The sequence below is a fragment of the Ursus maritimus genome (genome assembly GCF_017311325.1).
Source record: "Ursus maritimus isolate PB19 chromosome X unlocalized genomic scaffold, ASM1731132v1 scaffold_X1, whole genome shotgun sequence".
NCBI lineage: Eukaryota > Metazoa > Chordata > Mammalia > Carnivora > Ursidae > Ursus > Ursus maritimus.
In genome coordinates, this window is record NW_024423319.1 from 4,330,037 (window position 1) to 4,340,721 (window position 10,685).

General features: G+C 38.0%; 1 protein-coding gene across 3 annotated transcripts in view; it reads left to right on the forward strand.

Annotated features, from left to right (window-relative positions):
- The first annotated feature begins 505 nt into the window (after window positions 1–505).
- SLC25A14 (solute carrier family 25 member 14) overlaps window positions 506–10,685 on the forward strand; it is a 58,942-nt gene continuing 48,762 nt past the window's right edge. The window contains exons 1-5 of one of the 3 annotated variants that reach the window (XM_040627368.1): window positions 752–1,027; window positions 4,711–4,718; window positions 5,955–6,048; window positions 7,352–7,499; window positions 9,901–9,995. In XM_040627368.1, coding sequence (XP_040483302.1) covers window positions 961–1,027; window positions 4,711–4,718; window positions 5,955–6,048; window positions 7,352–7,499; window positions 9,901–9,995 — 412 coding nt within the window. In that variant the 5' untranslated portion in view covers window positions 752–960. Of the gene's footprint in view, window positions 659–751; window positions 1,037–4,710; window positions 4,719–5,954; window positions 6,049–7,351; window positions 7,500–9,900; window positions 9,996–10,685 lie in introns of those variants that run through there. The other 2 variants (XM_008701634.2, XM_040627364.1) reach the window with 2 other exon arrangements.

A 10,685-nucleotide genomic window follows, 5' to 3' on the forward strand; every position in this document is an offset into this window, starting at 1 on the left:
CTCATTCGGTGCCGCGGTTTATTTACTTTATCTTTATTTTCTTTCCGATTTCGGGCACCTCACTAAATACCGTTCACTCCTTTCCCTCGTTTTCCTACTTTTAAGAGTTCTGTCCCGCTCCCCTCACTTTCCCTCCTTTTTTTTCCGTACTGTGAGCGCAGGCGCCCCGCCCCGCCCCTTCACTACGATTGTCCCCTCCCTTCACTACGATTATCCCGCCCCTCGCGTCATTTAGGTTCAGCGGGCAGCTCTCCTCTTAACCCCCGCCCCTTTCCAAGCCCTAGTACACCAGAGGTGGGTGGTAACTTGGTAACCAGGCGACATCTCTGCCTCCATCTGGCGAGCATGTGAGCTGCAGAAGCTGCCAAATTCTCACGCCTTAGTTCTTTCTCCCTACACCTTCCAAAAGGTTGCCCTTTCTGGGTCTTTGCACTCGCAGCCGGCTCGACTCCTCCTTTAAGACCCTTGTCATTTCCACCTCTTATTTTGCGCCTTCTTTTTTAGGCTTTGAGGAGGTGGTGTTGCAATGCCTGTGCCACCGTTGCCGGGGCGACGACTTGGTTACTTCCGTTGGTCTCAATGCTTCCGGGTTGGCATTGCGGTGGCGTTTCCGACTGTGGGAGCCTCGGCTTCCCAGTCGTGCGATGAGCCCGAGCAGGTGAGGGGGAGCTCCTGGACTTCCAGGCTGGGGAGCGGGGCTGGGCCTCGCCAGGCCGCGCGGGGCCGGGCTGGCCTGGTTCCCGGCCTGGGAGGGGCTTAACGGTCCTTTGATCTCTCTCTCCCCTCAGCTGAGTCCCTTCCCTGTCTTTCACTCTTCTGGCATCGGTGGTTTTACTTCTTCGATTGAACCCTGCTTCCTCGACCCCCTTGGGAGGCCGCCTTCTTCAGGCGCCTCCCTTCTCTCCACGAGCTCGCTCTGACAGCTGAGGAACTGGCAAGATCCTGCTACCCAGAGGGTGAATGGGTATCTTTCCTGGAATAATCCTAATTTTTCTAAGGGTGAAGTTTGCAACGGCGGCGNNNNATTGTAAGCGGAGTAAGCAAACACCTCCATTGTGTTAGTGTGAGGGATGCTGTTAGAAGATGCTCCCCTTCAGTTTCTACCCCCTGCCACTCCTTGAGGTCGAGGCATTGAAGGCATCTATTAAAATGCAGTTCAGCTAACTAATTGGGATGACAGCCATTATCAACATGAGTTAGATTCTCAGACAAGGTAACAGCAGGGACGTTTGTGGTTTTCTGTCAGTGTTTTCTTGGTTTTTCCTGGCTAGGGATGCTTGGAGTTATTATGAACTCTTGTCTTCATTCCCTACATCATCAAGTTCCTTTGTGTTTCCATTTTAGAAGTTTATCTTTAACCTCATTGCCAACAAACATCTTGTCTGCTTTACTTTGTCTGCTTTACTTCATAGCATCCTAAGCTAGTTTCTTTGCCTCTCTCGTTTGTAATCCACTGCTTGCTGCAGCCCTAGTAGACTAACTAAAATGTGGATATCCTCTTGTCCCTTCCCTGTTAAAAAACTTACAGTATCCCTACCACCCTGCCACACATGCATTTTGGTTTTAAGCTTTTCAGTGTAACCTTTTCCTTACCATACTTCTTGTCTGATAATTGTTTCAATCAATTCCCTGTTCCAGTTAGGTTCCACTCTTCCTTCTCAGAGCACACTATACTGATGCCTGCCTCCACATGCTGTGCTTTTCCCACATTTGTGTCCCTGTTCATCCTGTTTTCCTCCTCCACCCCTCCCTTACCTACACCTATCCTGATTCTGCCTGCTGTCTGGCAAGGCCCATTTTAAGTCTCTCACCTCCAGAAGCCTTTCAAATTATTTAGGCCCATGCTGATTGTCTCCTTTTCCATGCTCCTGCTCTTGTAGCTTGTACTATATAATTTAGTACTCAATTTTTCTCTAATGAACTACTTTGATTTCTTCTGCCAGATTATAAGCTCTTGAAAGGAAGTGCTATATTTCATACAACTTTATCCCCACCCCAATCCCTTTGATTATCCAGGAAAGATAGGTTGAATGATAGATATTGTCATGTGTTAGAACGTATGTTTGTTTTTTTTTAAAACATGATGTTTATACCCATAGCATGTTGCAGGTTTGGGCATTTAGTATGCCTTCAATAAATATTTGCTTCTCTCTCCATTATTATCTCCCAAGTCTGAGAATCTGTAATGCCTACTCATTTTTAAAGGAGAAAGTGAGAAAAGCACCCAGATTTATCTGACCAGATATTTGGAATAGTAAGTGCTATGTAACTTGTGTTCTGGGACATTCTTCTCACTCTTTAGGCTATCAGATTTTCCTTAGTTGGACTTCAGAACACATGTTTGCATTTTAAAGACATTTTTTCATTGGCTTCTTTATGTGATAAATATTTAAGGTAGTATATTTATGTTTTAACTCAGATGTGACTTCTTTCCTTTTACCCATATCTGGGGATAGCCCCCACAAGTAAAAATCATTTTTAGAATCATTTTTAGCATGCTTGGGGTCTTTTACACAAGTAATTCTCTGCAGAGAAGCCAGGGAAGAGAATTAGAGAATGTCTGAGGATGAATAAAAACAAAATGTTGTGTACAGAGTGTGTAGCATTGCTCAGGTCCAGCAAGTTAACTTTCTAATTCCTCACATAATCTTTTGTATACATACTGCCTACATAGATAAAGGACATTTCACTGGAATAAGCCAAGTATTTAATGGCTGTATACCCAATTCGTGAGACATGGTGTTTGCCCTAGGGATCTTACCTAGTCAAGAGAGAAAATAACATGGGGCAACTGGAAGAGAAACCTCATCCCGTGTGCCTGAAATTAAGAGATAGAAGGGGGTAAATGAAGATTCAAAAAACATTGCACAATTGTGGAATAGATATAACATGACATGCATGCATGTATATGGCCTTATGTAAAAAACTTAGAGGTTTTAGCTGACATTTTAATGATTTCAGTAGTGTGATATGGCCTCCACAAAAGTGACTGCAATTTTCAGCTGTAGTAAATGGAATATATATAGTGAGTGATGAAAATTATCGTAGATGTTTACACTTAGAAAGATAAGAGGTAGGAAAACATGATAGCTGTCTTTAAATACTTGAAGGACCCCCCCCTAGGGAAAAAAGAATACGTTTAATATTACCTCCCCAAATTGGTGAAAACTAGAGGAAAGCGGACTTTTGGCTCAATGAGGAAAGAATGTCTAAAAGGAGACCTAATTAAAGATATAAAGGACTTTTTCATAACAAGATTCTTTCCTAACATGGAGGAAAAGGGATTTTACTGACAGATAGGGGAGTGGTAGCAGTGTTGAATTTGGCCCGTGGTCCCTAGAGTTTTGGATTTCATGGACCAGTAACATTTAAGTGAAAGTGTGGGGAGGAGGCATAAATGAAGGTAGTCAGTCTTATTTTGCTAAGAAGAATGCTAGATAAAATCAACTACCAACTACATTTCATACAGGAAAGGTGATTTTAAAAAATGCTCCAGGAGAAAGAACATGATTTCCTAATAGATAGTTCTTTAAATTAAAGGACTTCATTCAGCTGAAGAAAAAGCACTAGGTGCCCTTATTTTCTTCATTTCATCTCAGAATTGTGAAAACTTCATTAAGGAACCACTGGGCTGGCTAACCTAAAGTTCCACTCCCTGCTATGGCTCTGCCCTCTGTTTTTAACTGATTTATTATTATTCCCTGAACCCTGGGAACTTCTTTTTAAAAGTCTGGGTAGCAGGTAGTAAAGTTCTGATAGAGGCTTTCTCTGTAATGATATGAGTGGAAAGAAGTTGTAAAAAGAAAGCTTTGAAGAGAAGCATAGCAGCCATTTGAAATGCTTGACTGTTTTGGGAAATCTCTAAATTGTGAGGGAAAAATGCCCTCTTCATTGACTAAGAGAGGGGATATGCCATGGTCCTTGCTTTTCCATGCTTACCCTCTCACCGTGTGTGTCATGTTTTACTATTAATTGTAATAAAATGTGGTCATAACTGAAAATGTTAATAAGATAATATTTAGTACTTGAGACTCATTTCAAACTGCAGCTGGTACTTGAAGTGCCTATTCCTATTTTGCTTTTTAGAATTTCTTTCAACAATTTTCTTCCAAAAGAGCTATCTATTCCAGACTCTGTATATCAGATGGACTGGCTGATCACACTATACTTAAAAGAAGTGTCCATAATTATTTTTGTGGTCTCTTACTAAAACATTTGTCTGCATGTTTGCTGTCCTCTTTGGGAAATTGTTCATTTGTGCTTAAAGAGATTTCCTTTTGTGGAAATAAAGCAAAATCTTGTCTCCCCTAAAAAGAGACTGTGACTCAATGGTGCTAACTTCAGATTGGGCAGTGGAGGTGGTGGGCAGCAAGTAATATCTGTTAAAATGTAAATTTGAGTACCTTTCGAAATGTAGTAATGATAATAGCTAATAGTTGAACTAGAGGGTGCCTGGCTGGCTCAGTTGGAAAAGCATGTGACTCTTGATCTTGGGGTTGTGAGTTCGAGCCCCATGTTGGGTGTGGAGATTACTAAAAAAAATAAACTTAAAAAAATAATAGTTGCACTAGGTGCCAGATACTTTTCTAGGTATTTTACATATATCGTTTAATTTTCACAATAACCCTGTAAGATAGTATTTATTATCCCCATTTTATGGTTCAGAAAACACAGGCACGGAGTGGTTAAGTAACTTGGTCACAGAGCTAGTAAGTGGTGTCAGGATTTGAACCTAGGCAGTCTGACTTCTGAGTCTTTATTCCTGACTGTAAAGCACTTGAAGATGTTTTTGAAATTCAATAGTATATGTACTGTGAAGTTCTGGAAAAGGAATATTTAAAAGAAATCTCAGAGTCCATCTTAAAAGAGATTACTTCCAGCTGGACCAGGATTTAGTAGGTGATGCATAGAGTAGTAGTAGATCTTAAAGTGTGGAAGCGCCAGCATTATTAGGAAACTTGCATATTCTCAGGCCAAACCCAGGACACTAATCAGAAATTTTGAGGGTGAGGCCCAACAGTCTATGTTTTAATCCATGTTCTAGATCATTTTTGTGTACCTAAAATTTGAAAACTGATCTAAAGGGCAGAGCTGTGGAAAAAAAGTAAAATCCAAGAGAGATAGCTGAGAGTGGCAGGAAAAACAAAAATGAAAAGATTGAAGATGACAGGTCTAATGGGGGTGGGATGGGGAAGAAGTAAAAGGGGCTGGGAGTAGAAATACATTGTTAAATACATTGTTAAACATCAAAGAAAATATTTGTATCAATGTGCTTTAAAAGGCCAGGGAAAAAGAAATTCACTAGATGGATGTATGTTAAATGTCAGAGAGAAGAGAGACATCATTTATATTGTTTTCGTTCCTCTGGGAACCAGAAGGAAGATGAAAAAGTATTTCATTCAGCTTGGGCTTTGTGGGGAGAAGTTGTGTATAGCTACAAGTAGCTAGATGAACTAGAACTCTGAAGTTTAGTGGAGAGATGAGAGGGCTAAGAACGTGAGAGGGGAGCGGTGTCAGCCTTTGCTTTGCACCTGAATCAAGGTCGCAGAATACTATGAACTGCTTTTATGAGATGCCTCAGCCCATATAATTTGAACTCCAGGTTCCTTTGCTTGTAATTGTCTAGTTGAATGTCCAAGTTGGTTGTGCTGGATGGACTGAAACCTCTTCTTTGGGTGGGAACGTGGATAAAATTAAAGAAACTAGAGCAAATGAAGGGCGCAAGTTAATCTTTGAGGGAATTGCACGCCTACCCATACAGAATGGCAGTAAAGAACACATTCATGATCATCCAGCACATAAAACAGGATTCCCCATTTTGTTTCATTCCACTTGGTAGGGTTTTTCCTCTACATCTGTTTTATTTGTCAATTTTGTTGATACAAATAATGTGATCAGACACTAACAAATACTCCTCACTCTTGTGCCTTGTTCTGATTTGTGTTTATTTTTAGCACCAGAAAAGTGCCACTGTAAGCCATGAGATGTCTGGTCTGAATTGGAAACCCTTTGTATATGGCGGCCTTGCCTCTATTGTTGCTGAGTTTGGTAAGAATGTGAAAATTGACAAGTCTGCTTCTATGGTATAGATGGTAGCTTATGGTGACAGTTATTTTTGGTGAAAGCTAGAGAAAAAGTGAAAAGACGTTCATTCTATTTGTTTTAAAAACTATTGTCTCTAAGCCATTAAGTAATATTTTCTGAGAAAGTGCTACAAATAAATGGTATGGTGAATGAGATTAAGAAAAGTCAAACTTAAGAAGCTCTTTTGATAGTTTAGTGATTTGTTAATTTGCTCTAGGCTTAAGTAATATGAAAAGTAAAAGGGAGTTAGATAATATAGGGGTTTCTGCTATATTTTTGTACTAATGTTCTTTCCTTTATGCTAAGTTGTTAAATTTTCTTAGTGAGGATCCAAACTTCTTTTTTTCAAACCTCTGTGCCATTTTAGAAGAAAATTGACTAATAAGACCAAACTAGATTCTTCTCTATTTGATTTTAGTTTTGAAGTATTTTTAGATTGTGTTTTTTCATTTTCCAAATTTTCTCTTTCCTAAACTATTCATAAGTGACTCTAATCCATTTATCTTTGTTGACTTTCTTGGCAAATGCTCTGGTGTTGTGATATCAAGGTCATCAGTGACCAGAGCTACATAATCTTGTTAGTTTTAGACTTCGAAATATTCCCTGGAACATATTTTGTCAATGTAATGGCCACTTCTGTGTGTAGATGTAATAATAGAAGTTGGTTAAAGAAATTTCCTAAGCACTGTGCTGTTATTAATCCTGAATTACCTGGGAACCAAGATGAGTAGACCAAATAGGACTTTGCCATTATCTTTCATAATATTAGGAAACTATTTGTTTCTTGTAAACAGATAAAAGAAAAAAACCCACTAAACTTTCTAATAGTATATAAGGGTACCTGGAACAGCAGTCCCATGCTTTCCTATCTTCTTTGTGAAAATCTGGGGAGATTTTATGAAGGAGAAGTGGGGAGATGAGATGGGGGGCAGAGGAAGAGACAAGTGCCAAATTGTATGTTACAGATGAATAAAACATCATTTAAATTATTTTGTATTTGTTGTATATTAGGACCATCTTAAAGCACTTCATTATATCACAGTTTTAATTATAGCATGGGTGAAATCCTACTGCATAGATACAGTACAGTATATTTCACTTTAACACATACAACTTTTCTGACAGTGGTATTCCTAGTAGAGATACCCTCTATGTGTTATAAAAAGGACTTTGTCTTACGTTTTAAAATTGTCATTGGCTTAAATTCGGCCTAAATTTTAACTGTGACTCTTTGGAAAAGCTTATAAATCAGTATGATCCTTTATAGGAACGTTCCCTGTGGACCTGACCAAAACGCGACTTCAAGTTCAAGGCCAAAGTATTGATGTTCGCTTTAAAGAGATAAAATACCGAGGAATGTTTCATGCCTTGTTCCGCATCTATAAAGAAGAAGGTGTATTGGCTCTGTATTCCGGGTGAGAGTGTATTCTTTCCTTACATCATGAAGGGAAATACTTTTTAGAGAAGCCATGTATTTCAGCTGTCTGGTAGTGTGTGCCTGTCATATTCACCATTCCAATTTGTAATTCAATATTGATGTTCCAGTTTATATTTCACTTGCTGGTAGGTCTCGAGCTTTGGATTTTGTGTTTATCTGGCTTTAAGTGATATGTTTTAAAATGGATATCTCATTGCAGCATTGGCTTTCTCCTGTTTTCCTGAACGTCATTGATAGCCACTGTGAATAGCAGCACCAGTTAAATGTATATATTTCTGTAATATTCTACCTGAGTTGCCAAATACTCAGTTCTTTTAAAATTTTCCTCTTTAAAGAAATACTATTCTGGCAGTTTAAACTGCCAGAAAGAGGGAGACCCATCTATTTGTCAACTTTTAATTAGCTGTAGGTTTGTGGTTTATCATCCATTTTGTCATTTATCTGCTGCCAATTTCCTAGGTCACTCCTGCATCCAGGTTACCAGTTTACTGCTCAGAGAATGAACATCAGTTTTATTATTAACCTGTATTAGACTTAATTTTAAAAAGTAATTTTCTTAGGGAAAAAAATTAAGTAATACAGCCTGAATCTAGTGAATCATGGACCAGCTGTTTCACCTTGTTTTTTAATCAGCATGGATAATCACAAGATTATTTTTTCTAATAGCAAGCAATAATGTCAGAAATATGCATATTTAGTCATCATTTTAAAAATCATAACCATCCAAGCTGCTGTCGTCTTTCTATTTATAACTACTAAAGTGTAGTTCTGCAATTTGGAAGAATCTCAAAGGAGGTATGAGTGAGAATGTCTTCAGTTTATAAGCAGAACTTAAATAGGGTGAAATCTTGGCTCTGGTACCTCCTTGATAGATTAAAGATGTATCTGCAACTGTTATGAAGTAAGGTTGATTTTTAAAAAACCTCCATGGTGGGGACAGGGTAACTGGATGGTGGACATTAAAGAGGGCACATGATGTAATGAAAACTGGGTATTATATAAGACTGATGAATCACTGAACTCTACCTCTGAAACTAATACACTAAATGTTAATTACTTGAAATTAAATTAAAAAGGAATTTAATAAAAAATAAATGATACCATATAAACCCACCGAAAAAATAAATTAAAAAAGTGGTGAATCTCCATAAGGTGAATAATGGTGTATACTTCTTTTTCTACATTGCTAGATTTGGTTTGCTAATATTTTGTTAAGGATTTTTGCATCTAAATTCCTGAGAGATATTGGCATATAGTTTTTTCATTTTGTACTCTTTTTGTCTGGTTTTGGTATCAGGGTAATACTAGCCTCATAAAATGAATTGGGAAATACTCTCTTCTCTTTTCTGGAAGAGATTGTGTAAGATTGGTGTTGATTTTTTTAAATGCTTGGTAGAATTCCCCAGTGAAATTACCTGGGCCTGGAGATTTCCTTTTTGGGAACTTTAAAATTGTGAATTAAAATATTTTAATGGTTATGAGACTATTCAGATTATCGATTTCATCTTTTTTTGATGATTCCCATATTTTTATCTATTTCATTTAGAGTTTCGGTAGTTTGTAGTTTTCAAGGAATTAGTCCATTTCTTCTGAGTTGTTGAATTTATGAGCATAAAGTCTTTATAGCATTACCTTATTATCCTTTTAATGGCTGCAGAATTTGTAGTGCTGTATTTTGTTCCTGATATTGGTGACTTATGTCTTCTCTCTTTTTATTACTTTTGTGAACCTTGTTAGAGTTTTATCAATTTTATTGATTTTTTTCCCAAAAGAGCTGTCTTTTTGCTTTATTGATTTTTCTCTATTTTTCTGTTTTCAATTATATTAATTTATGCTCTTTATTATTTCCTCCCCTTCTGCTTGCTTTGAGTTTACTTTGCTCTTCTAGTTTCTTGAGTTAGGGACTTAGATTATTGATTTGAGACTTTCCCTCTCCCTTTCTCCTTTCTAATGTAAGCATTTGTGTCATAAATTTCCCTCTCAGCACTGCTTTGGCTGTATCCTACATATTTTAATAGGTTGAATTTTCATTTTCATTCAGTTTTGTGTATTTTTAAAATTTCCTTTGAGAGTTCTTGTGAACCGTGGATTGTTTAGAAATGTGTTGTTTAATTTCCAGGTGTTTGAGGATTTTCCTTACCGATTTCTAGTTTAATTCCATTATGGTCAGAGACCATACTCTATATGACTTCAATTCTTTTAAGTTTGTTGAGGTCTGTTTTATGATCAAATGTGCTCTCTCTTGGTGAATGTATATTGCATATTCTGTTGTAGTTGGGTGGAATGAGATAATGGAAATGAGTAAACTATCTAGATATGTATAATCTACAAGTGCATGTTGAGTATAATTGACTTTTTCTTTCTTTCTTTTTTGGCAGAATTGCCCCTGCCTTACTAAGACAGGCATCATATGGCACCATTAAAATTGGCATTTACCAAAGCTTGAAGAGATTATTTGTAGAACGTTTAGAAGGTAAGTATAGACTCATTCTCTTTTGCGGTAGTACTCAGAGGGATTATTGAAATCATGCTTACCCAGAAGCATGCATCATGGGATGTCTGAGAGTTGGTGACAGTCATTGCGAGGACAAAGCAAGCTCCTACTGACTTGGGATTAATCCTTGCAGAGGTGATAATATGGGTTAGAGGGACCTGCTCTTTAAGTTTGTCCCTTTTCCTATCAAAAAAAAAAAAGGCTTCTGGTCATCACAGAGGGAAAATGGACAAGTTTATCCAGAAAATTAATGCTGCCTTCATCAACAAAAGGACTTCAGCTACAAGCAATTCTCTAGCGGCCAATTTTGATAAGCTTTTGTTAGATGGAGTAATTTTAGACTATTCTAGGTTCTGTTGTACCTGTGGCCACCTTACCCACATTCAGCATTATCATATGTCTCTAAATGTGCTGCTGCAGCGTTTCCAGCTTGATACTATACTAAATGGGTATTTTACCACAGGCCTAGCTGTTGCATGGTTGGGGATAGCTGGAGAGCCTTTTGATTAGTAATGTCCTTTGAATTATTTTATTGTCCTAAATTGACTTTTTCTGGAGCCTCTTTGAGGATTCTAAAGGGTTCGCTTCCTAAAATAATTTCCTTTCACAGATGCTTCACTTGGGTTTACCTAGTTTCTATTTGTAGGCTCTTCATGGTAAGGAAGCATG